The sequence below is a fragment of the Primulina tabacum genome, chromosome 12 (assembly GCF_025594145.1).
Source record: "Primulina tabacum isolate GXHZ01 chromosome 12, ASM2559414v2, whole genome shotgun sequence".
Taxonomy (NCBI): domain Eukaryota; kingdom Viridiplantae; phylum Streptophyta; class Magnoliopsida; order Lamiales; family Gesneriaceae; genus Primulina; species Primulina tabacum.
The window spans coordinates 38,730,307-38,757,860 of NC_134561.1; the positions used below are offsets into that span (position 1 = coordinate 38,730,307).

At 35.7% G+C, this 27,554-nt stretch overlaps 1 protein-coding gene across 22 annotated transcripts; it reads right to left on the minus strand.

The window, feature by feature from the left end:
- Positions 1-5,676: 5,676 nt before the first annotated feature.
- LOC142520493 (uncharacterized) lies at positions 5,677-27,233 on the minus strand. Of its 22 annotated transcripts, none has more exons than XM_075623482.1 (16): positions 26,459-27,233; positions 26,222-26,361; positions 25,928-26,112; positions 25,225-25,302; positions 10,620-10,707; positions 9,810-9,910; positions 9,558-9,672; positions 9,231-9,306; positions 8,996-9,088; positions 8,618-8,701; positions 8,215-8,313; positions 7,315-7,377; positions 6,854-6,884; positions 6,326-6,438; positions 6,193-6,251; positions 5,677-6,122 (listed from the first exon to the last, which is right to left on the minus strand). In XM_075623482.1, the coding sequence occupies exons 8-16, from the start codon at positions 9,288-9,290 to the stop codon at positions 5,900-5,902; spliced, it is 825 nt and encodes a 274-aa protein (XP_075479597.1). In that variant the 5' UTR covers positions 9,291-9,306; positions 9,558-9,672; positions 9,810-9,910; positions 10,620-10,707; positions 25,225-25,302; positions 25,928-26,112; positions 26,222-26,361; positions 26,459-27,233; the 3' UTR covers positions 5,677-5,899. The 22 variants fall into 22 exon arrangements, 13 of the variants coding, with proteins under 13 accessions (XP_075479597.1, XP_075479592.1, XP_075479596.1 ...); XM_075623477.1 differs by having other exon boundaries at positions 9,558-9,682; XM_075623481.1 differs by having other exon boundaries at positions 10,248-10,707.
- Between the last annotated feature and the right edge of the window lie 321 nt (positions 27,234-27,554).

Sequence of the window (27,554 nt, forward strand, 5' to 3'; positions counted from 1 at the left end):
TAACCCTCACATAACCTTAATAGTAAAAACCCTTCCAACTCCAATACTATAATCCTTACCTTGTAGCTTGGAGGAAAAAGTGGAAACCACTAAGAATACAACTAAAATCCTTGACTTGGAGTGGAAGATATAATTGGGAGAGAAAACTTTGAAGGGAAAAGAAGTAAGAACCGATGCAAGGGAATGGGAGGAAGATAGATTATGATAGAGGCCTCTAGAATCAAGTTATAAGCCATCAAAATCCATCAAAAACGTGTTTTCTATGTCCTAGACACGGACCCCGTGCCCCCCTCCGTGTATAGGTCCGTGTACACTCGGGAAATCACTCATTTTGCATGGCCAGACCCGGACCCCGTGTAGGGGTCCGTGTGGGGTCCGTGTATCCTCGGTCCAAGGGCCAAAACTGCACTTTTTCTTCCGAATTAGCCAAAGTGGTAAACATGAAAGTTGTAGCTGTCTTTTCTTGAATCTCCCCAAATTTCAGGTCATTTGGAGGTTTAAGTAAAAAGTTATGCCCATTCTCCCAACATGTGTCAGTGCAGGAACAACGAAACACACGACACACTTCGGGCCACTTTTGGCTCGTCTTCCCTAATGGTTTGAACAAAACTCAAAACATGAAAGTTATAGTCTTATATCTTATCTTTATAATGGAAGTGGCCTCATATCAATTGCATCAATATACAAAACATTATATTAAAAACCACAACTACTGCCACATTTTTCATACCGTTTCTGCACTTCAATTTCCTATTTGACTCAAAATCAACTTTCTATTATACCCATTCACTTCCCTAATCATCACCAACTATGAACATGATTCCAAAACAATAACCATAAACAATGACCATATAATAATCATTCCAATAAACATATTTCCTAAACACCCAACCAAAAATAATATTATAAACAATAAAATGCTAAAAGATTGGGATATTACACTATATACCTATGAAAGTGTGGAGAAAGTGTATTGTTTTCAAATTGTGCAATGACAAAATTAATTTTTTATACACACATCAAGAATAGAATGTAACTCCTATATTAATTTTATCAAATAACTCATCTTTATACTACATTTAAATGTTTTATCATTTTAATTTTCTCTCTACATTTTTTTCCAATGATTTTATTGTAATTTTGTAATTATATTTTTAGTGCAATTTCTAATTAAATAGTAAATTATAGTATCACAAAAAGATATATGAAGAATTTATAAATATATGTGCAATAGTAGAATAACTAACATACTTTATGAGTTTTTTAACAAAGAATTGAAAGTAAAGAGTTTAATTTTAATTTTAAAAGATAGTACGATTTCAAAAAATATGAAAAAAGTTATCTATAACGAATATATATGTTATAGGCGTAATTATTTTATTAAATTGTATAACTAAAAAATTACATGTATTGTTTGTAAAATCAATTATCAATCAAAACTTTGAATGTGTAATTCATGAAAAGAGATTTAACGAGCAATAAAAAGACTATATGTTATTTTTTATTGTAAAAACAATATATGATATAATCTTTATAATAAATATAATTATAATGATCATTGATTAGTATTTGTCAAAGTATCAGAATTTTTACATATGATATTTAATTTCTTTATTTAATTATTTTGAAATCAAACTAATTAATTCAATAGATACAAAAATAACGTTTTTTTATGAAAGTTTATTTCTTTTGTTATATTTCAAATTTTAATGGTGAAAATCATACCAATAGTTTAAAATATATATTTAATAATTATTATATGAGTTTAATTGATATTTACCATATAATCTTTTTTGAATGTGCATTTCTTTACATACTAGTATTTCACCCGTGCGATGCACAGAGTGTTATTTTATATAATTAATGATTAAAATTAGTAAGTATTAGTGTTTGAATAATGATTAAACTTATTTATTTAATATAATGAATATATTTAAATTTTAAATATTATTATCAAAAAATTATTATATCAAAATATTAATGTCATTTGAAATAACTCTCAAACGATGATAACAATATTTTGCCGTTAAATTGACTTATTATCTTGATTAAATGGAACTGCTATAAATAAAAAGAATATAAAAATATTTTTTTAAAAATTATATAATTTTGTTTATCAAAATTTTAAAGAATAAATAAACATTTTTTAAAAATTCGCATTTTTTGTTATTTATTATATGAATAAATTTTGATTAAAAAAATAATTATTTTTTGGATATGTTAAAAATATTTATATTAAAATTCTATTAAAATACATATTTTAAAGTTCTATACATAATAATAACAACAACAATTTCTGACACTCTTTTAACAAAATTGAAAACATAATAATATAAAAGCTTTTATATTTTTTTAGTATGGTAGAGAGTAATAAACATAAATTTTATAAAAGTAACACACAACTTAAAACCATAATCGAAATTAAATAGAATGATATAATCAATGCAAATACTTAAATGTAGTTTATAATATCAAAAAACATTAAATTTAAGTTTGAATTTTAAAAAATAATTTGCAAACAATTCACATTTAATTACGTATTTATTTTCTATTTGTTTCAAATATTAATGCGGTATGTGAATACATTAATAATGATATATTTTTTTTATAACATATTATTTTTGACGAAAAACTTTTCAGATATGGAAAAAAAACTTTGTTTATATATATGTGTGTGTGCGTATGAACAATATAAAATAAAAAATATATAAATAATACACTTAAATCAAAAAATAAATGTATGGAAAAAACAATAATAAAATTTTGATAATGAAAAAAACATTTTAAATTTGAATTTATGTAGTTTCCATATGCTGGTAGATCGTATCAACGAACTAATTAGAGTCTAAGCGCTAAATGTATTTTTGAATGATTTAAAAATAGTTTATGTTTTCAATTGAGTTCAGTTTCAATTTGAATAAAGAACATAAAAAACACATAATTCATATATTACATTTAAATTGATATAAAAATGAATTAAATTCATATTTAAACTAATAAAAGAATTGATATAATCAATTCAAACAATAATTGAAGTTTATATTTTCAAATTTCTTCAATTCACATGTGAATTTTTTAAAAAAAAATATATATCATTCTTTATTACAAAAATATCAATAAAAATCGCATAAAATTAATTGTTTTCAATCATTTATTGCAGTTCACCTATTTTGAGATTAATAATATATATTTCGTTTTTTAGAATTATATTTTTAAAAATAATTGTTTTCAATCAAATTATATTCAGCACAACCTCGTTGGTATGAACCGTGTGATGGAACCAATATATTAAATCATGTGATAGAACTGATGTCAAATCTTTGAATGTTATTTATTCTTTCAAGATATTTAGATTTAAATTTGAAATTAAAAGTGAAATTTATATTTTCAAGAAATTCAATTTTAAAACTGAAATTTGAAAAAGAATTTGTTATGCATTACAATAATTTAATTACATATTAATTATCAATTATAAAATATTTCAAATTGTGTTATCTAATAGGCTTGGGAACTTCAAAAAGAAACTTTGAAAAAACAATTCATTTTATTGGGCTTTTTTTAAAAAATAATATAAATTTAAAAAGTATTTAGTAAACTATTGCAAAAGTGAAAGATTTATAAAAATAAGGCAATCCGGTTAAAACTGTTCCGGATTCTAACTTTTTAAAATGAATCCGTGACTATTTCCCCTATAAATTGCGCTTTCCTCCGATTCGTTTGCGCAAAACGCTTAAAGGTTTTCACATATTCTTGTTCTGGTTATGTTTTTCGACTACGTTGCGTTGGTTTATCGAACATCAGTAATTTTGAAGTATGTTACAGATATTAATTTTAGTTTTGTTATTATTGAAATAATTTGGATTTATCATATTATTTTTTGATAAGAATGTTTAACATTGTTAGGTGATAATATTGTAAGTTGATTTTGTCATTTCATATGAGCGACTCTTAAAAGGTAGTGTTATTATTTTTGTTGATAATATTGAAATTATTTTGTATTTAGTGTTCTTATTATTATTAGAACAATAAAAAAATTTATTTAGACAGTTGTACAAAATAAATTAGTATTTTTTGAGAAATAATTAATAATGAATCATTATTTTGTTTGGCAAAAAGTACTAATTTTAAAATAGCATATTTATATGCAGTATAATAATCATTTTTTTAAAAATGACTTTTACTATATTTGTCAATCATAATTAAGAATAAACGAATATATACAACCACCAATGACAATTAATGCCACACAGCGGGAATATTGTGCCACATCATCTTCAGTGTTGTGATCAGTAATCATATTATTTAGGCAGTGATCTCGCAAAACGGTCAGATAAAAGTGTGCACTTTTAATCTGATAAGATGTAGGCATAAAACCTAACCAAGTTGCGTAGCGCTGTTGTAACGTATGTTTGTCGTACGCTTACACCAATGATGGGCATGCCATGAATATTTAACCCCAAATAAGTGCAACGTGTTGTAAGGTGATTGTTGCATTTACTAAAGAATATTAGTATTTATTATTTCTGTAGTGGGATGATATTATATGATAATAATATTAAATAATATTATTTAACGAATAATAAATAAATACTAAAAACACATTTAGTTTTATTATTATTATTATTATTATTATTATTAAGCAAATATTAATAATATTAATTGGTTCAATCACATTTTTAAATAATATATGAAAATAATAATTATACAACTTTAAAACATACTAATTTTAACTAATATTAATTAAAAAATATTAGTTTTAAAATATTATTGTAATATATCATACTATATCATACAAAAATTAACTAAAGAATTAAAAAAATAAAAGAAATTAATATTTTTATGTAATTATTCTGTGCAAAATTAAATTCAGTCAATCATAGTTCAAAAATAATATAGATATTAAAATTAATCTAATTCATATAAAAATGTATATATTTCCGTTTATTACTAATTATGATTGACAAATATAATAAAAGTCATTTTTAAAAAAAATGATTATTATATTTTATATAAAATAAAATAATGATTCATAAGTAATTATTTCTCAAAAAATGCTAATTTATCTCGTACAACTAATAAGTGTCTAAATAAAAAATTTGCTTATTCTAATAACAACAACAACAAAAAATTCAATATTATAAGCAAAAATAATAACGCTACTTTTGAAGAGTCGATCGTATGAAATGACAAAATCAACGAACAATATTATCATCTAACAATGTTAAACAGTTTCATCAAAAAATAATATTATAAAAACCAAATTCAATAATAACAAAAAGAAAATTAATACATGTTAAATACTTCAAAATTACTATTTCATTTGTTTTAATATTGTTTTTATTAGTTAGTCATAGTGATTTTAAATTGATAATTATTTTTCTTTAGTATGCTTCGCTTTTGTAGATTATGATTTATACATTGATAAAATCCATAATTTGGTTGATTTTTAGGTTATTATGCTTTATACGTGGTGTTTGAATATATAATTTTTTTAAAAAAATTGTTTCATTTCATTTTGTTCTATATATTATGTTCATTACAATTTATTATATAACATAAAATCAACTGTTTGAATTTTAATTTGGAAAACAATCTTGAGAGTAAGTTATATAAGTTCTTATAAGTCGTCTAATATGATAAGAAATTAAACTCAGATAAATAACAAAATGATTCAAATTGTTGAGAAAATCAAATTTTTTTAATTTTTATAATATAATTGATATTACATGCAACACAAGTACATCATGCTATTTGGTACAAATGAGACTACATAATTTTCTCATAATCTTGAACAAACTCTACAAAAAAAAGTTAATATTGGATCATCAAGTACCATCCCTATAATTTAACTCAAGCAGAACACAAATGGGCTCCACTCCAGCTTCATGAATCTTGACTTCTATGCTTCAGATGCATTAACCTCCACGTTGCCAGAAGCTGTGATCGGAGATGAGTCTTGTGTTTCTTCAGGTCCCGATTCATGCTTTGCAGCAGCTTGCAACACCCTGCTTTGGACGTCGGATGATGATGGTGATGTAGGGAGCCCATTACGGTTCGTTTCTAATTTGCCAGCAACCCAAGAAATGGTCTGACCTCCAAGTCTAGCTGGAGTTAGCAGAAACCTACGAGATATGACAGCAACACAATGTTATTTCATGACTTGATTGATGTGTAATGAAGTAAAGCTTTTACCGGACGTCCTTCTTAACGTCTTCGGCGTCCTGGTAAGAACCAACTCTCCCGAGTATGGTCTGGCAGTTTGATATAAGAGTAAAAAATGAGAGCAGTAGAATTATCAGCTTACTCAATATCTGAGTACATTTACCTTATTTTGAATATAGAGAATGCTAGAAGATTTCTTATTAGAAATTAGAGTTTTGAGACTGATCGCCTGGCCAAGACCAATAACAGCAATGAATTGCAGAGTCTTTTCCCATTCTGCAAAAATATTATTTTTACTTCATCTGTGCTAATAATAGAATACTGTTACAATAATTTCTCTTATGCGTTGATACAAATTTACCAAGTAATAACAATGAAAACAATTTCACGGTGATTGAGAGATTGAAGCACATTGAAGAAATTAGAGAACTTTTATTGTTTAGAAGAAAAATGAGTTTACCGTAGGTCCTCTATTTATTGCACGTGTTTTCTTGCCTATCCACAAGTCAACACAAGAATTAGTTTGGGCCTAACTAACTCTCCTAACACTAGTTAGTTACAAATAGGTGGTTAAGTTCTTTTATTGACTCTTAATCACTTCACTCGTGCCTTCAAAATCTCGGCCACCACCTCAACAAATACAAATTCGTAAAGTATGTTCCAGTAACAAGAACTAAAAAGAAAATATTACCAAATAACGAATAAGCTGCAGCGGCAAGGACCTGTCCACAGCACAATTCACATAAATCAGTTGCATTGGCAAATAGAAGTTCGAACTCTGAAATTCACTTCAACTTCTGTTCGAACCAGTTTCCGATATTAAACTATCTTAGTAAACTGGGGTTTTATAGCTAAATAAATACAGAAGTTTTTATCCTCCAACGGTGGCATTTTATGTTCATTCGGACTCCAAAAACAGAGATACGACGAGTTGCATGAATGAATATATGTAAGAACTGACAGAAATATAAGAAAGTTTGAAAGGGCGTGGACATTTACGAGATCTTCAAAGGTAACCTAACTTATCTAGTTTATTCATCTCAATCCAATTAGAGATATGCAACTCAAAAATATATGAAAGAGAGAACAGAAACAGGAAGTAGGAAGAAAGCAAGGATTCAGACAAACAGTCATGCTAGAGTGGATCCTTACAATTCCATATCCAATAAGTTTCAATGGAGTTGGATTTATTTCCTCCAAGATTGCTTGAGTTTCCTGATGAGACCCCAATATCGCGTTAGTTTTTATAGACGCTACGAAGGTAAAAAAATACGTCATCAATAGCAACTTCAGATCCTAAAAACCATAAAACACAAAAAACAAATGGAAAATTGTGTATTCTCATAGTTTGTAGAACCATAACTCTAGTTCACCATATTTGCAAGCCAGAATTAAAGCTTCCGTCAAATTCCAACGACTGATTGCTTCTTGGAAAATTAAGAGTTATTTGCTTTTACAGCATTATATAACTTGTGTACAAACTCTTGTTGCACAAATTTTCTTTTGGAATGTCAGCGCACAATGCTCCTGTTCGTCAATTATTTCTTATTATGGAAATATGCTCGTATTGGTTCATGATATGACAGTAAGGCAAAGGTGTTTGTCCGTTAGTTACAAAGCTCAAGAATAAAAGGTTAGATCAACTATTTCCCGGATGCAATCAAATGCACAAGACAGAAAGAAAGGTCAAAGGATTGACTGATTACTTATCATATTTGAACAAAAAATTTCTACGACTACCCCAAATAAGACAATGATTCAGAAAGATGAAAGACAAAAGGACGATCAATACAAGCACTTATGCATTGATTTTGAGAACGAAAAGTTAAATTTGTAGCAATATACAATATAATTTTGATATGAGACCATGCTTATTAAAAGTGCAAGGAACAATAACATCTTGGATTCGAATTATTTGAACCTTTTTTAGGCAATGAATCCATTTTGTAATTTGTGCGAACTTCAATTATGATATGTGCAAAAAGCAAAATTTCGTAAGAATCTTTGCTCCAAAAGTGATAGCAAAACCAGAATTTAAGGTGTAGCATGTACCTCATTGATAATGGTAAGTGCGGTCTCAGATTTTAGCTCTTTGACACGGAGACCCTCATTTGCCCAAGAGCGAAAGCCACCTTGGAGCAGATATGGTTCCTGTCACAAGGAATACAAACGAAAATTGTTCAAAATTCATAATTTCCTCCTAACATTTAATAGAGCTGCTTGCTAAAATACAAGCCATTTAGCTTGAAGATATCAAGCATAGATTCTCTCTTTCTACCATGGATATGTCATAGGCATATCATTATTTTAGTAGATAATCGGCTAAGCTAGAAAAGTCGATGAACTTTTAAAAGATACTTTTTATATTTTGCAAGACAGGTCATGAACAGCTTGAACAGTAATTTTGGAGCTAGGAGAAGCAGAATTCGCATAAATGGAAATGACATTTACTTACCACGATTCCAAGCTTCCTCAGTGATCTCGCAACACCCTTGGAGCGTGTTCCATCAGCATCCATAACCAAAACCTTTGACCTGTCCTATAGGTTGAATTCATTTCAGAGATCAGCCTTTATAATTTATAACTGTCGCATACAAAATGGTAGATGAATATACAACTTTGTTAATCACATTAGGTGTTTGCTCACACTTAATAACTAACTACAATAATTTCACTAACAAATATTTGATCTACATCGAACTGCCATCCCCATTTTTTTTAACACTAATCATCCTTTCACGCTCTAGTGAAAGAAAAGTAAATTTCCAGAACTCGTTATAGAAGCTTCATCGTGAACATGGAAGGGACCAAATAGTTAAAAGGTGTTTCATACTTTAACAATTTTAAGGTTCCAAATGACAACAGCAAGTAATGAGTCTTCAATGTCTCTTCCTCCCTTGGGCAACTTTTTCACAGAGTCATCAACCTGCAAAAAGGTATAAAAAATAAAAAGTAAGAAAGAAGGTTCTTACAGTGCATATTTTTGTCGTCAACATATATTTTCAGTCAACTATTTATAAGGTAATGTTAACAAATATTAAATGTCTCTCTATGAAAAGATTAACAACCTCAGGTACTGGTAGACTGGAATATCGATAGTGCTGTCCATCGAAGATCAGGAATGCCATCTCTTTCCTTCAAATTCTTCACGGCCATAAGAATTGAACCAGAAATAGTTAATGAAAAGTATGTCTTGCCAATTAGAATACTTCGGCATTTCGTAAACAAAAAGATATGCTTCGGCATAGAACAAAGATCTTGCAAAACAACAACCTACCACAAAACAAACTATTTCCAAAAAAAATCAACAAAATGAAGGTAAAACAAGAAATATCATAATTACAGCACAATAGCATTTTACAAAAGAAAGGCTGGAAAAGTTTACAGTCACTTGCCTCGGGACGAATGTCAACAAGCACAGCATTCTCATTTCCTTGTAAGAGCTCCAAAGTTGACTTCGGAGATAAATCTCCAGCATATCCACCATATATAAATACCCTGTAAGAACCCCTGCACAAATCTGATGACAAATGTAATTTCGATTGATGGAATGGGAGATATAATAAGAACCACAGCCTAGTAGCCTACAAAAACATGAACAAGCGTAAAATAGAAAGAAAAAATAGTTAAAAGAAAGAAATTCATACCATAAAGTGGTTGAAAATGCAAGGAAAAGAACAAGTGGAACAAGAGGATCATTAGGGTCCAGACCAAGGCTTTTTTCAAACCCCTCCACAGCAATATAAACCTTCAACATGATGTGGGAGTGGCGTAAGTAAATATTAGGTATCTATTACATTAACTAATGCCTAAAATGACTTTATTTTATTTCAACATCAATCAAGAACTTGAAGAATCTGTAAGCAAATACTTTTAAATGCTATTGACGAATATTAAAACATTAATTTATTTAGAAGCTATGCATTTTACATTCAAGGTTGTTAATTCACCAACGCCAGATAGCCAATCCAAATGATCTCTCGTCATTAACATAGAAATATAACAGAATAGAGTATAATCAAATCATCAAATATAAACAATTTTATAAATCTTCAAACATAGAAGGCGAGAAATTCCAAACACACCTGTTGAAAAGCAGTTCCAACATGCCTGATTGTTTTAACAACGGTGTTTTCGGAAAAACTGATTGTGAGACACCCTTCTTCTATACTTGACAAGATTAATGATACTTGTACTCATAGTCAAAATAGGGTTTGAATGATATACTTATATTATGAAGCAATTCAAACAAGGGGTATCAATTTGACGGTTTATAAAAAATTTGGCATGATATCCCTACATTTTTTAAAAGCCAAAAACTCAAGCAACAACAACTATACCTATGTATAAGCATATTTTCATATACAAACATACACTGTATCGTTATACATATAGTCATAAACGTCGTTTCAAACCCTGACATAAAATCCATTGTAATACATATGCGGAAGCTATACAATAAGATGTCCAGATTCTTGTCGAGGTAAGGCACGTCACAAGCATCTATTGGCGAACCGGCATCCTATGTATCTTTATTACCTGATCCTGTAATACATGAGCTACGTGAGTTTATAAAACTCAATAAGTTGGCACTTATACGTATCAATATGCATCGAAGAATTATGCATATCAAGTCGTGATCAACAATGAATCTTTAAATCATGTCATACCATAGCATATATTCATGTTCATTTCAGTACTTGAGCCTCATTAGTTGACCTGTACTACTGTACTTGCTTTATTATATAGCTACTACTGTGTTGGACGTCAGGGTGCTCTGTGACAACCCCACGCCCCATGAACATATATTGGCCAATAGGTTTGGTGGACTTAAAACCACCCATGATGTCAACAAGCTCATATATCATATACAAATCAGTCATTTTTTTTTTCTTTCATGTTAATGTTCATGACATAACACCTATCTTCAATATTCATGACTTTCTTTTCATATTTAATACATAACAATGGAATATGGTGCTATGTTTTCATCAATAAACATACTAACAATGTACATATTGTCACGCCACGAAACTTAGGGTTGACACAGACGTTGTTTTAACAATCACACAACTAAAAACAACCAGCCTCATAGCACAGTATAACCCAAAACCAGTTTATATCATAATTCCAAACGAAATAAATAATGTCTTTACAACTCAATAACCGAAAAACAACGGCAGAATCTAATGCGGAAACGTTACAACTGAATAATAATAATAATAATCTTAACTTAAACTAAATCTCGAAAGTTCATCAGCCCCAAAAATGGTCCGACTCCTCTTCCTCGAGTTCTTCCTCGGGTATATCTGGGAAATGGTTGTAAAGGGGTGAGTATTTTGGGAAATACTCAGCAAGTGGGGGTCATATCGAGCACAATATAACAACATGCATAATTTCGAAATCACATGACTTGCATAACATCATTCATATCACATGCATAACATTTACCAGACATTGAGATTCCTCTACCTTCTATGGTTTACTGAAATAAGTCTCTGATTTTTACTCATCTAAGGAGGCGAGGCCATATAGCGGTTACATCCCCACCGCATAAGGGTCATGTCATGGTTGGGATTCCCACTCATATACAGTTGACTCCTCACAGTGCCCAAAATCGTATGACCACAAACACAAGAACGAAGTAAAAGAAAAACGTGTACTCGACCGCATTTTCGAAAAAACGAAATAAATATGCATAAGAGAAATTTAATCTTTAAAACAAGCCCACTTACAGTATATTTGAGTGCTAAAAAAACGTGGAGTGCACGGCTTTGGATTGGATTGCTTTTGGCTTCTTGCTCGGGCAGCGCTTCGGTTCACTTTTCTAGCCTAATTCTTGGACGAACACAAGCAGAATTTCACCTTAACTATGCTGCTGAAATTTTCGAATTATTGCAGCTAGTGAATCTCGAAATTTGGGTGTGAGAATGGCTAGGGTTGATGGAGTATTTATAGGTGAGGGGAGGGGAGCTTAAGGTGGCAGCCAAATCTTGCTCGTTTGTTATCGAAATCACACGATTTCCCTTCCATTTCGTCACCAAATCTTCCCATGATTTGATCCCAATCATTCCTTGATTCAGCACCCTTTTGATTGGTTCAAAATTTAGGTGGCTAGGTCAAAGATTTTGTGAGGAAGGGTTGATGGTTTCTTTCCAATTAGCCTATTATCTATCCATCACAATAATTAGGCATTTAATCTAGGAGCAATTTCAAAATTTGCTTGAAATCCTTATGCCTTAATTCCTCGAAACTTGTATGGTATTCCAATCTTGTAAATTCCTTTCCCAATTTTCGAAAATACGCATGCCTTGTGTAAATATTATTGACTTGATACCAAAGATTTCCAATATATAAAATTTCCAATACAAGGATGTACAATATATTTCTCAATTAACTCAAGAATCAAATATCCTAATTTCCTTGAAAATATTAATTACAAGGTTGATTAACATAAATCTTCGGTCCTCACATCCCTCCCTCTTTATGAGAAGTTTCATCCTCGAAACTTGAGTTGGCTAGGTCACCAAATAGGATATTCCTTTCGCATCTTCTCCTCAACTTCCCAAGTTGTTTCTCGCTCTGTGTGGTTGGACCATTGCACCTTGACGTAGAGAATGATACGTCGTCTAAGAATTTGTTCTTTGGTGTCCACAATTCTGATGGGGACTTCTTCGTATTTCAGTTCTTCTCCCAAGTTTCCTTCAATCAAGAGCGGTTTTACTTCCAACACGTGACTTGGGTCTGGAATATACCTCCTTAGTTGGGATACGTGGAACACATTATGAATTCTTGACATGCTTGGTGGCAGTGCTATTCTGCATGCTAGCGTGCCCACTTTTTCAAAGATTTCAAATGGTCCGACATAACGAGGGTTCCGTTTCCCGGCCTTACTGAATTAGACGACTCCTCTCATAGGCGAGACTTTCACATAAGCCTTCTCGCCTACGTTGAACTCTACAGGCTTTCTTTTCAGATCTGTCCAGCTCTTCTATCGGTCTTGAGCTGCATTGAGCTTTTCCCGGACGATTTTAATCTTGTCTACTGTCATCTGTACGAGCTCGGGTCCTACCACGGTTTTTTCTCCCACTTCATCCCAATACAGTGGTGATCGGCATTTCCTTCCATACAGAGCTTCATATGGTGTCATTCCAATGCTGCTGTGATAGCTGCTGTTGTATGCAAACTCAATTAAGGGTAGATGAGTGTTCCAGTTGCTACTAAATTAAAGGGCGCATGCTCGCAGCATATTTTCTAAGGTTTGTATTGTCCTCTCAGTTTGCCCATCGGTTTGAGGATGATAGGCCGTACTAAGGGTCACTTTCGTTCCCATGGCCTCTCCAAAAGCGCGAGACGAACCTCAGATCTCTATCAGATAAGATGCTCACTGGCACTCCATGCAGCATCACAATGTTATCCATGTACAGTGAAGCCAACTTGTCGAGATTGTAATTCATGCGGACGGGTAGAAAATGCATAAATTTCGTGAGTCTGTCTCTGATTACCCGTATCCCGTCGTGGCTTTGCCTAGACTTTGGCAATCCTACCACAAAGTTCATGGAAATATGCTCTCATTTTCATTCAAGAATTTCCAAAGGTAGCAGTAATCCTCCAGGCCGCTGGTGTTTTGCTTTGACCTATTGACATACCTGACATCTGGAGACGAATTCTACTACATCTCTTTTCATGCCATTCCACCAAAAGTTATTTTTGAGGTCTATGTACATCTTCGTACTACCTGGGTGGAATGAGAATTTTGATCTGTGCGCCTCTGCCATTATCTTTTGGCGAAGGTTATCGCTGTCGGGTGTACGCACAGTCGCCCTTTTATCCATAAGACTCTTTTGTCATCAATCTGATGATCTTGAGGTTTCCCTTCTCTGACTTGATCTTTAAGTTTGGTCTGTACCGGGTCTCGATCTTGGTTTAACTTGACGGTCTCTTGCAAACGTGGCTGGGCCGAGAGGGAAGCTAGAGTCACTTTGCCTGGGCCCTTCCTACTTAGCGCATCGGCCACTTTGTTTGCTTTACCCGGATGGTAGCGGTCAAGTCATAGTCCTTCAGAAGTTCGATTCATCGTCTTTGCCTCATATTAAGTTCCTTCTGGGTGAACAAGTATTTTAGGCTCTGATGGTCGGTGAAGATTTAACATTTAGCACCATAGAGGTAGTGCCTCCAAATCTTTAAGGAAAAGACAACCGCTGCAAGTTCCAGATTATGCGTAAGGTAGTTCTGCTCGTGCGGTTTCAACTGCCTTGATGCGTAGGCAATCATCCTTCCTTCCTGCATGAGTACGCATCCTAGACTTTTCTTAGACGCGTCACTGTAGATAGTGAAATCTTTATTATCTGCGGGCAAGATCAACATTGGCATGGATGCGAGTTTCTCTTTCAATGTCTAGAAACTCTTCTCACAGCTTTCACTTCAGATAAACTTAGAATTCTTCTGTGTGAGTTTGGTCAGTGGCACGGCTATCGAGGAAAATCCTTCGACAAACTTCCGGTAGTAACCTGCCAATCCAAGGAAGCTTCTGTTTCTGATATCGGTGGCGTTCTTAGGTCTCGGCCACTCTGCAATTGCCTCTACTTTCCTTGGACCCACTGACACTCCTGTTTTCGAGATCGCATGTCCTAAAAAGGACGCACTCTTTAGCTAGAATTCACACTTGCTAAACTTAGCATAGAGTTTATTTTCTCTTAAGGTTTGTAGAGCAAGGTGAAGGTGTTCTTCGTGGCTTTTAGCGTTAGGGGAATAGACGAGGATGTCGTCGATGAATACCACTATAAACTGATCCAGGAATGGCTTTTAGCGTTAGGATGTTCATCAGATCCATGAATGTTGCCAGTGCGTTTGTTAGGCCAAAAGGCATCACTGTGAATTCATAATACCCATATCTGGTTCGAAAGGCTGTTTTGGGGATATCTTCAGCCCTGACCTTCAACTGGTGGTAACCTGTCCTCAGATCCAGTTTAGAAAATACGGCGGCTCCTTTAAGCTGATCAAACAGATCGTCTATCCGAGATAGAGGGTCCATGTTCTTGATTGTGATCTTGTTCAGTTCTCTATAGTCGGTGCACAATCTCATACTCCCATCTTTCTTCTTCACGAAGAGTACTGGGGCTCCCCACGGGGACACACTCAGTCGAATCTGCCTTTTATCTAGCAATTCTTGGAGTTGTTCTTTCAGCTCTTTGAGCTCAGCTGGCGCCTTAGAGATTGGTGCAGTACCGGGAACCAAGTTGATTTCAAACTCAACTTCGCGGTTCGGGACCGTCCTAGAGAGTTCTTTTGGAAAAACATCTGGGATGTCCTCCAGTTTTAGCTCGACTTCCTCTTTTACTTCACTGACCATTGCTAGGTAGATGTCTTCTCCAGATTTCATGGCTCTCCAAGCTTGAGATGCGGAAAGCAGTGACTTCCGCTCCTTGGATTTACCATTATACACGACTTCCTCCTGATTTGGGGTTCGGAGTTTGACTCTCTTCCTCTTACAATCTACTATCGCATTGTTTCTTGCTAACCAATCCATCCCTAAAATGATGTCAAAGTCGACCATGATAAACTGTATCAAGTCGGCGCTAAAAGTCTGATTATCGATACTGATTTTACAATCTTTGTAAATTTCGTGAGTTTCAATGACCCTACTTGTAGGTGTGGCTATTCGAAAGGGCTCAGTTAGTTTCTCGGGCTTACATCCTAACTTTTTAGCAAATCTCTTAGACATAAATGAATGTGTAGCACCACAGTCAAATAACGTATAAGTAGACACTTTTTGAATTAGGACGGTTCCTGACACGACTTCATTGGCGTCGTCTGCCTTTTCTTGAGTCATGGCAAAGACCCTAGCGTTAGGTTTGTCCACCTTTGGTTTACTAAGGTCTGCTCTCGCGTTTGGCCCAATTCCTTTGTTCAGCCGTGCTGGTCGGTTGGCGGCGGTAGGGGACACTGCAATTCTGTTCCCCGATTTCCCACATCCAAAGCATACACCGCTGACCTTTCGGCATTCCCCGAGGTGTCTGAAACCACATTTTGGGCATGACTTAGAGTCCTTGATGGTTAGTGGGGGGGGGATTGCCCTGAGGGAGGTCCACCTGACTGATTGGGCCTCTTGAACATTTGTCTTCCTTGAGAAGGCTGGCTGTTAGGGGGTCGCTTGTTTCTGTTTTCCCCTTCTCTTCGTCGAATGTCAGCTTCGGCGCGGCTATAGGTCTGAAAAGTTGGCAGGTTGATAGACTGCTAGAGCTGATTGGATCCGGCTGTTTAATCCCTTCTTAAAACGATGCAATTTTAAAACTTCGCCTGCCATGATTGCCGGAGCATAAGATCCAAGGTCATTGTACTGGGAGATGTTTTCCACAACTGACATATCCGGAGCTTGAATAAAATTTTCAAGCTCACTCAGTTTCTGCAGTCTGACCTCAGCTGGATAATAATGTTTCAGAAAATCTTCTCGAAAATGCTGCCATTTGATTGGTTTTGCAGCTGTCATGGCTGGCGAGATTGCTTCCCACCATTTGCCTGCCATGTCTTCTAGGAAAGACATTATTACATCCACCTTGAGTGCCTCATGGACTTCCAGCAGTCGCAACTGGGTTTCCACACTTTTCAGCCAGCTCTGGCTAACTTCGGGCTCGTCAGCTCCACTGAAGGTTGGACAGCTGTTCTTGCGAAGTGATTCATAGTGGAACTTGATTTCATTCGGTGGTGGTGGCTGATTGGTGTTTGGGTTCACTAACCCCTGCAGTGTCGTCGCCATGATAGTGGCTATAGCCATTAAGTCTGCTTGGTTAAGACTGAACCCTGAGGTGGTCCATTATCTTCCTTGTTGGCCTGGTTATTGTTCGCATAGCGGGGGTTGCGGTTTTGTCTCTGGGGTCTACCGGCCGTTTCCTACAATTTAAACGTTTCTAAAAATTTGTTGTGCATAAAAACATGACTGAATGAATAAGTTATGCTGGAAACAACTGAAATCAATGAATAAATAAACATATTTTTATTGATTTCTGAATATAGAGGAGCAACTGAATGAAAATAAATCGTACTGAATGAAAACAAATCGTACTGAATGAAACAACGTAGCAACAATGATAAAATAAACTCCTAGTAATAAAAGAAGGGTCACTAGGACACTCTAGTCTACTATTTCTCCACCATTGTCGACTTCTATGGGCTCTGCCTCTATCGCTACGGACTCCTCCTCTTCCGGCTCGTCTTCGTGAAGTAGCTCTATCATCTGCGTGAGTTGGGCATTCTCTCCAGTAAACCGTGCCACTTGCGCCTTCAACTCCTATATCTCTGCATCCGCCTCGTCCAACAGATCACTGACATGCTGCTGGTGCTGCTCACGCTCCGTCTTCTTCTGCTTGACCTGGTTCTTCAGAGTCTCAACCTGCTGGGTCAGACGGCGGTCACATCCGCAAGGCTGCTCACAGCCTCACATGAATTCTTCAGTCTCTTCTTACCCCTGGCATTTTGCTGCCTCTCTTCCTCCAATTCCTTACGGTAATGCTCCGTATCCTCTCGTAACCTTCTCTCTCGATACAGGCTCTGCTCTATGACCTCCCTTAAGTCCATGTTGTCACGTCTCACTAGCTCTCCCTGATAGATTGTCTTGTTAAGCTGGACATGTATCTCCTCCTTTTCTGTGGCTAAGGTCTCGATCTCTCGCCTAGTCTGGCTCTAAGTCCCTTCATCTGGCGCGACTGATAATCAAGGGCAAGTTGCTTCATATGAATGGCAGCCTAGGCACGAGTGCGGAATCGCAAGGGAGTCGATGGAGCCATTTCCTGAAATAAAAAATAGAAATGCTCAGAATTGGAAAGAGACAATATAGAACAAGATACAATATGCTATATACATGAAATTTTCGAGAAATATATACAGATTTTTTTTCCAAAAAAAAAAGTTTGGAAATAGACACATGGGTTCGAAACATATCTCGAGAAGATTCCAGAACAATTGACAAAATCGAATTCGGAATTTCCAATGAGAAGTTATCGGGTCTACGAATATTTCCTAAAACGGCAAAAACGAGGTTTCGGCTTGTTTTAAAGATTAAAAATTCGTTATGCATGTTTCTTCGTTTTTCTGAAAATACGGTCGAGTACACCTTCTTCTCCTACTCATTTTCTTGTCTCTTTCCGATTCTGCGCATTTCCATTTTTTATTTCAGGAAATGGCTCCATCAACTCCCATGTGATTCCGCACTCGTGCCCAGGCTGCCATTCATATGAAGCAGCTTGCCCTTGATTATCAGTCGCGCCAGATGAAGCGACTTAGAGCCAGACTAGGCGAGAGATCGAGACCTTAGCCACAGAAAAGGAGGAGATACAGGTCCAGCTTAACAATGCAATCTATCAGGGAGAGCTAGTGAGAGGTGACAACATGGACTTAAGGGAGGTCATAGAGCAGAGCCTGTATCGAGAGAGAAGGTTACGAGAGGATACGGAGCATTACCGTAAAGAATTGGAGGAAGAGAGCCAGCAAAATGCCAGGGGTAAGAAAAGACTGAAGAATTCATGTGAGGCTGTGAGCAGCCTTGCGGATGTGACCGCCGTCTGACCCAGCAGGTTGAGACTCTGAAGAACCAGGTCAAGCAGAAGAAGACGGAGCGTGAGCAGCACCAGCAGCATGTCAGTGATCTGTTGGACGAGACGGATGCAGAGATATAGGAGTTGAAGGCGCAAGTGGCACGGTTTACTGGAGAGAATGCCCAACTCACACAGATGATAGAGCTACTTCAGGAAGACGAGCCGGAAGAGGAGGAGCCCATAGAGATAGTGGCAGAGCCCATAGAAGCCGACAATGGTGGAGAGATAGTAGACTAGAATGTCCTAGTGACCCTTTTTTTATTACTAGGAGTTTATTTTATCATTGTTGTTACGTTGTTTCATTCAGTACGATTTGTTTTCATTCAGTACGATTTATTTTCATTCAGTTGCTCCTCTATATTAAGAAATCAATAAAATATGTTTATTTTTTCATTGATTTCAGTTGTTTCCAGCATAACTTGTTCATTCAGTCATGTCGTTATGCACAACAAATTCTTAGAAACGTTTAAATTGTAGGAAATGGCCGGTAGACCCTTGAGACAAAATCGCAACCACCGCTATGCGAACAATAATCAGGCCAACAAGGAAGATATGGACCACCACCAGGGTTCAGTCTTAACCAAGCAGACTTAATGGCTATAGCCACTATCGTGGCGACGACACTGCAGGGGTTAGTGAACCCAAACACCAATCAGCCACCACCACCGAATGAAATCAAGTTCCACTATGAATCACTTCGCAAGAACAGCTGTCCAACCTTCAGTGGAGCTGACGAGCCCGAAGTTAGCCAGAGCTGGCTGAAAAGTGTGGAAACCCAGCTGCAACTGCTGGAAGTCCCTGAGGCACTCAAGGTGGATGTAATAGTGTCTTTCCTAGAAGACAGGGCAGGCAAATGGTTGGAAGCAATCTCGCCAGCCATGACAGCTGCAGGACCAATCAAATGGCAGCATTTTCGAGAAGCTTTTCTGAAACAGTATTATCCAGCTGAGGTCAGACTGCAGAAACTGAGTGAGTTTGAAAATTTTATTCAAGCTCCGGATATGTCAGTTGTGGAATACATCTCCCAGTTCAATGCCCTTGGATCTTATGCTCTGGCAATCATGGCGGACGAAGTTTTGAAACTGCATCGTTTTAAGAAGGGATTGAACAGCCGGATCCAATAAGATCTAGCAGTCTACCAACTTACCAACTTTTCAGACCTGATAGTCGCGCCGAAGTTGACATTCGACGAAGAAAAGGGGAAAACAGGAACAAGCGACCCCCTAACAGCTAGCTTTCTCAAGGAAGACAGATGTTCAAGAGGCCCAATCAGTCAGGTGGACCTCCCTCAGGGCAATCCCCCTCCACTAACCATCAAGGACTCAAGCCATGCCCAAAATGCGGTTTCAGACACCTCGGGGAATGCCGAAGGGCCAGCGTTGTATGCTTTGGATGTGGGAAATCGGGGCATAGAATTGCAGTGACGCTCGGGCGGTAATATTCTACCGGTCGGGCGCGGAACTTTCTGTAAACATACTGCATTTGTGGTACAGGGGCGCTCGGGCGGTAACATCCTACCGCTCGGGCGCCACATATTATGTCCCTGCACACTGTTCATCAAAGATCGCTCTAGAAACGTCTCTTCTTTTCATAATCGGAAAAGTGGTAAACATGAAATTTGTAGCCCTATGTCTTGGCTTGCATCTCCAATTGGTTTCATGTCATTTGGAGGTGTAAGTAAAAAGTTATGCTCAATCTACCAAAATGTGTCATTGTAGGAATAACGATACACACGATACACTTCGGGGCGCTTTTGGCTTGTCTTCCACAATGATTTGGACAAAACCCAAAACATGAAAGTTGTAACCTTATATCTTAGCTTTCTAATTGTTGTGGCCTCACACAATTTGGATCAATATCCAAATCATTATGCTAAAACCCATAAGAACTGTCATATTTTTTATCTCATTTCCTGCATTTCCATACCAACTTCGATTACACTACTTTATCTACACATCTTACTACTTTATCTACATATCTTACTATCACTATTTAGACATATATTCATTCTCAATACACCATGGAAAATATATAAATCATATTCAATCTCACTATCGATACCTCAATCAACACGTGAAACATAATGAGTCAAATAACCACATACTAAATTACATAAACGCATTATTAATCATTTGTACGAGTAACCGGGCATTACAATTGCCTCTTTGAATTCTGGAGGAAGAAATTCCTTAGCAGAATTATAAGCATACCCAGCATTTTTGGTCCCCCGTATTAGTGAATCCTCAACTATAATAACAATAGCCTTCCTCGACACATCAAGTGCACCAAGCCCGGCTCTACCCGATGCTCCCTTAAGATCACTAGTGACACCAGTAAACTTATTACTAAAGGATTCTCCAGATTTATTAAAAAATGAAGTGATGTCCTTGATGACACCATCGACTGCTTCAGTAGCATTTGTAAGAGTTTTGTTCATCGATGAAGTGATGGTATCAATTGAATTGTTCAAAATATTTTCTCCTCTTTTAATTGTATCAGAAAATGATTCCTTCATTTTAAAGACACTCGCATTCAGGTCAGAGAACGAATTTGCATCACCGCTTAGAGAATCGGGTGCTGGGGAGGAATCACTTGTAACATCATAGAAAGGTGTAGTCAATTCAAGATCAGCATAACTCGGTATGTCAGCAGCATTGTCGATTGTTTCACTAGTCAATTCCATGAGCTGATCACCTTCAGCAAATCCACTCGAGCTCTCTACAAATATCAATCTGTTTGGTCCTAAAATGTGTGATTCATCAATCGCTCCAACTTGATAATTGCCATGTTTCAAAAATTTTGTGCTTCCTAACCCAATCTGACTTGCCGGCCTATTAATCATGTCCATGGAGCTTCATTGTTCGCTGTTCACAGCATAGTTAGAGTAGAAGCACAAAGCAGGTCGTCTCATGAAGAATTCCAATGGAGAAGCTCTGTCAAGAACTCCACTGGAGAAATTACGGGTAATTTTGTCCACATGGTTGGAGTTGACATCGAACAGGGAAAATGATTTCAGTCCTCCATGGATAGGAATCTGCAGGGTTATATTCATAACGTGTAAAAAACTCTTGATGTATCACAACGGTCCCATCACCCAGATATTTAATGACACGGGGATTTATTATATGGCTACTAAGCTCTTATCCTCCAATCAAATTCATACTCAATTAAGAGATAAACAAGTAAAATCTAAGTAGTTAACAGCTATAAGCAAAGAAATAATTCAAGAAACAAATTCAAAATGAAACAAAGAAAAACTAAAATGCTACATAATATCAACTATTTAACAACCAAGAAATTAAAATCCAAACATTTGCGAAGCTTATATAATCTAACCTGTGTGTGACAGGAGCTGTTGGTGGTGGTTGAGCAAACATGTAACATTTTTAATTCAAACAATCAAATCCAACACCTGTGAATTTCCTAACTTCTCATTTTCAGTTCAAGAAACTCTCAAAAATAAGCTTTTCGGGACAATAGCCACAGAAAGCTACGAAGTTTAATCGAAACTAAGCTGAATAACAGCAGCCCATGAAGATTTTAGGCTGCTGTCCTGAATCTGGCAATGTCTGACAGTTATTGGCTTGCTCTGTGTTGGACAGAAGGCAAGAAATTTTAAAGTGGGAATTTTGAGGACTGTTATCTGTTTCATATGTCGATTATGACAATTATCCAATAAATTGACGCGAAATCAAGTACGAGAGGTGGGAAGTGTAGTGTAGCTTGTTTGGGACGGTTTGCTTCATTTTCTAAGCCATTAACTACCTCTTATTTCTCTGTTGTGGGGACATTTTTGGATCCGGATTAAAATTGTTTTTTCTTGGTACCATTAAGATTTTTTCCTTGTTATCTCTTCTTTTTTTTTTTTGTTGATAAACATTTCTATGTTAGATAACTTTCTGTTTTGTTTGTGATTTGAATCTGTGTTGATAGTTTACATTTTCAAGAAGATATCAAGATCTTCAATTAATATCAATTATTTATAAGTTTCGGTTTCAAAAAATGTTTGCTTTTACATTCTAAGTATTTTGGTGAACGAAAATCGTATACACTAAATAATAAATTGGACACCTGTTATTGGAAGATTCAAACTAAATTTGAGTGGGACTCGTCACAAACTAATAATTTTGATAAATTTATCACTTTATTGAGGGAAAAATATCATCCCTGCCAGTTAAATCTGCCACTCCAAAGCTTCCTTCCTAGAAACATATACTCATCAACTTGACCAAACATTAAAAGAAACACGAGGAAAAAGGCAAAAAAAAAAAGGAAATTATACTAACTAATAATCAAGAGTAAAGCTTTTGCAGTGTCCAAGAATCCTTGCGCTCAATGAGTTACCATATCCGTCAATCCTACTAAAAAAATGCTTCGGATCAACATCGCAAACAAGCACTTGCAGACCTGCATTTCCCTTTTGACGGAACCAAGCAGTCAGACTTTTTGGAAACAGAGTGCTCTTATCAATCATCCCGCATATCTACCTTTCTCTCGGCCTACGAAGCAAGGCGGGCATCTCTTTCCCGCTCAAATTCTCTTAATCAGTACGGTGCAAGAAAGAAACCTTGTCTAGGTACTGATTCGAACTTTTTTTGTAAGCATCTAGCTCGTCTTCCATCCCTAAAAACACTTAGTTTAGGTTTCTTTTTTATCTGTTCTAGAATGACATCTACAGCAGTGTTAGAGTAGATGTCCTGCAAGCCAACGATTAGCTAGGAAATTTATTGACTCAACTGTAATAAACAATCTTTATTTTAATATAATTTAACTTTTTATGGTTTTATTTTACTTTATCTGTATACCCATGCAATCAGCATAGATAAAGTCCTTGATTATACTTTAATACAAATGAATCGTAATTCGATCTTAAAACTCATTTGTAAACACTGTATATTCTAAATTCGTTCCTAGTCGATTCAGCCGCCTAAAACAAGGAAAAAGATCGATTAAGATTGACACTAGCATCTGTGATGTTGTGTACCGTGTTTCATGGTAAGGGCATAGAAATGTCCAATCATGCAGATGGGTAATCATACGATGATTGTACCGAACAACCCTCCCTCGGACTTTCCAAGTGGTTATCATTCATCGAGAGGAAAAGTCTGTTGTTGTGATCGTACATGATTAGTTCTTACGACCAGAGACAATACTGAGGTTCTACATACTAGGATTGTGCTTTGATTCGTTTACCGATTCCGCGAGGGTCACAAGATGGCGAGGTTGGGTGCAATTGCGAAATGTGTAGGAGCCAGTGCATTATAGTCGGGAATTCACCGCTCACCTACGGGTGTGGATATCCTATGTGATCTAACGAAATAATAGTGCATGAAATCTCTGGCCAGAGAATGAGATGTACATTAGGGAAATAGTTCCCTAGTTGTGCATGCGATGACACTATTCATGATTGTATCACATAGCTATCGAATTAATATGCAACTCTCGATGAACCAATGGTTGCAGATTCGATCGGGATATATAAAATGAAGGGACCGTACTGTACGTTAATCATAATCGACTGGTTCTTGCAGGCACTATCAGTGATACCTATGGAATCATGGGGCGATGCTACTAGATGCTCTTACCATGATTCAATGGGTTTAATCAGAAATGATTTCTGACATTCTCATGACCTAATGTTGGTGCATGAAATGGGACAAATTAGAGTAAGCCCGAATAAAGGAAAAATGTCCTGAATCACAAAGAATTGTGAACTCACGGCTAGCTGTATCCCTGAACCATTGAGGGTCACACAAACATTTGATCATTTGTTCCCGTCGAGAGAAAATAATTCAAGGAGTTGAATTTATATAAAAATAATGATATAGCAAATTCAAGGAGTTGAATTTATGATAATTAAATTTTGAGAGAATAAATTCGAGGAGTTGAATTTATGATATTTAAAATTTGGAAGAGAATAAATTCAAGGAGTTGAATTTTAATTAAGGAACCTAAATCCACAATTATGGAAATTAGGTTAAAGCTCTTGTTTTAAGGTAACGAAAAAACAACCATAGCCTCCAATAATTCCTCATGGTGATTTTCGAGAATCACAATCCCTTTTCTCTTAAAAATTTCGGCCTTCATCAAAGAAAGTTTGGTTTGAGCCGCCTCTCGATTTTTAATCTCCAAACGAAAAATATCTTCTAAATTTTCTAGTGCAATTTAGAAGATGAACGTTTGTTCTAGTCGTGGACCTAATTCGAAGATTAAAGAAGGAGAATTGAAGAAATTTCGTAGAGATTTTCAACAAGAGCTATATCCGCTAACACCGGAATAGTTGGAATCGAGTGAATTAATTCACTAAAGGTATATTACCAACTCCCTATGAATGTTTTATTTAGTTTAAACCATACAAGTGTCCAAAAAATATTTTGAATAACAAAATAAAAGTTTAAAACTTTCGCTAGGATTTGGACACGAGAAAAAACGAGATCCCAACAAGCAGAAATAGCACCTGCTGCAGTCTTACCTTTATCAACTGCCTCAAAGCATCAACAAGTTTCTTTACTTAAATTTCCTCACTGGCAAAGTCTCGAACTTCTGTAGCCTTCGGAGAACATAAAATTGAACAAGTATATGCCTGATAAGTACACTACTGAATTTAATAAAATGTGAAATGGAGAATGTAACAATGAAAAACGGAACGAAGAAGTTTCGGGTTTTTGAAAATGAGCTAATCCACAGCAAGTACAACAAAATCTGAATTTCTTTCAATAAAATAATACAATAACATAACATCACCTGAATTTTCAATTTCAAGGTTCGGGTACTGATAGAACAAACCACAACAAAGGGTGTACGCCAAAAAGTTATGAATTAAAAAGGCTCCGTTTAGGTTCTCATGGGATTAGCTCAAGATAAGAAAAATGAAAGGGCAATTGGACAAATAGCTTTACAAACAAAAATCTTTACTCCTACAAGTTCCCACAGCACGACCAGAAGGGAAACATTTATTTTCTCTGTTTTCAATAACTTTTCCTTGAAAATTAAGTTCTGCCCAACAATTGTTGGTTTTGACATGGAATACTACCTTTCATTTATAGATAAAAAAATAATGAAATGAATCATAGAACAGTGAAAACTAAGATACAGTGTATACACAAAAAGCAATAAAAGAACAATAGAAAATTTCGTGGAAAAAACACCCTTTCACAATTAAAAAACAAACACACCTCAACTTTGCCCCTTCCTGCAGTGGATAACCCAGCAGCATCCTTAACTGCTGCAAGAGCAGCCCCAGCGTGTCTTTTGGCATCCTCACTGGTACCATTTTGAGTGATGCTAGGTGGCTTGCTGGGATTCCTTGGCCAGGGGATGGTGTTTTCTTTGATTCCAATCCTAGATAACCCATCCAACCCTAAAGTAAATCCATTTTACCTACCTTTGAGTCGCAAGTAAAAAATTTAAGCATACAACACACTTTATGGAAAGATAGGGAGGTTTAGAGGTTTACGGGAGTTCCTTACAGCTGATGAAGTCTGGGAGGAATTGTGTCAAGAACTCTTATTTACGGTTGAGCTATGCATTTCCATCATGGACTTGATCGATTTTGCTGAAACTCCTTTATTGATTTGCTGCCAAATAGCATCTATGCGAGCTTTTCTTTCTGGGATCAGATACATGCACACAAGTTTCAATGAGTGCCCTTTGAAAGGCATCATAAAAAGTAAAAATGACAGCAGAGGAGAAAACTGAGGATTAACCAAGGAACCAAAACATCTAATCCATTTCTTCAGGCAAAGCCTGTGAGTGGGGAGTCTGAGAACTTTCTTGCACGGAATCCGGCCTGCTCCCGTCCATGTTTTCCAAACTTTCTGGAAAATAATTTCGGAAATTTATCCAAGTGGAAACTGAATGCCCTCAATTATCACCACCTCATTTCTCACTCCATACAGCACCTAAAAAAAAATTTGATAATGCCAGCACAACATCCAGTACATAAAACTAAAACAACAAAAGAGTTATATGCTTCGAATATCTCCTGATTTATTAACCTTACGAAATTCATTAAAAGTGAACAATGGCAACCTTCAAAACGAGACGATAATCCCATCTACCAGTTGACACAATACCTACAAAACTCATAATTTCATCTAGGTCGCATTAAAACAGAAACACACAAATTATCGCAACCAAAAATATGGAAATAGAGAGACACACAAAGAATGAATCTGCCATCACTGCTTAACAATAACTACAAACAAACACGAGGTAGCACCCATAAAATTCCTCAAAATCGATCATTAAAAAAACCCTCACATCAAATCCATGCATCAAACATCTAAACAAAACCATACGAGGCAGCAAATACTGAAGAACTTAAATAAAAATCTTGAAGGTTTGAGAACAAGCAAAAAGCCGGATCATAGGAAAAGAGCAAATTCCATATGAAACACAACAGAGAACTGTACAAGAATCAATATTTGTCGCCAAAACAATAAACCTAATATCGATTACAAGATGAAACTGAAAACAGAGAACCGGACCCGAATGAAAAGCCCAAATTCTGGGCGGATCATACGATACATTAATAGGCATGTGGTTTGGGCTAAGCCCAGCCCAATAGAACATATTTTTTATTTGAGTATTTTTGATACAAAAAGTGAAATGGAAGTCAAGTTTCAATTCTATATATGACAATAAACAAATCTTAATCTAATTTTTCAAGAGTAGGTCTCTTGTGAGACGGTCTCATGAATCTTTATCTGTGAGACGGGTCAACCCTACCGATATTCACAATAAAAAGTAATTCTCTTAGCATAAAAAGTAATACTTTTTCATGGATGACCAAATAAGATA

Excerpts from the sequence above, each read along its gene's own strand:
- LOC142520493 (XM_075623474.1), bottom strand. The coding sequence starts at position 21,600 with ATGGACATGATTAATAGGCCGGCAAGTCAGATTGGGTTAGGAAGCACA. Across the intron at positions 10,309-20,908 it reads CCAGAATTCAAAGAGGCAAT|CAGTTTTTCCGAAAACACCG; the intron begins TGTAATGCCCGG and ends GTGTCTCACAAT. Across the intron at positions 9,911-10,247 it reads TTGGAACTGCTTTTCAACAG|GTTTATATTGCTGTGGAGGG; the intron begins GTGTGTTTGGAA and ends ATCATGTTGAAG.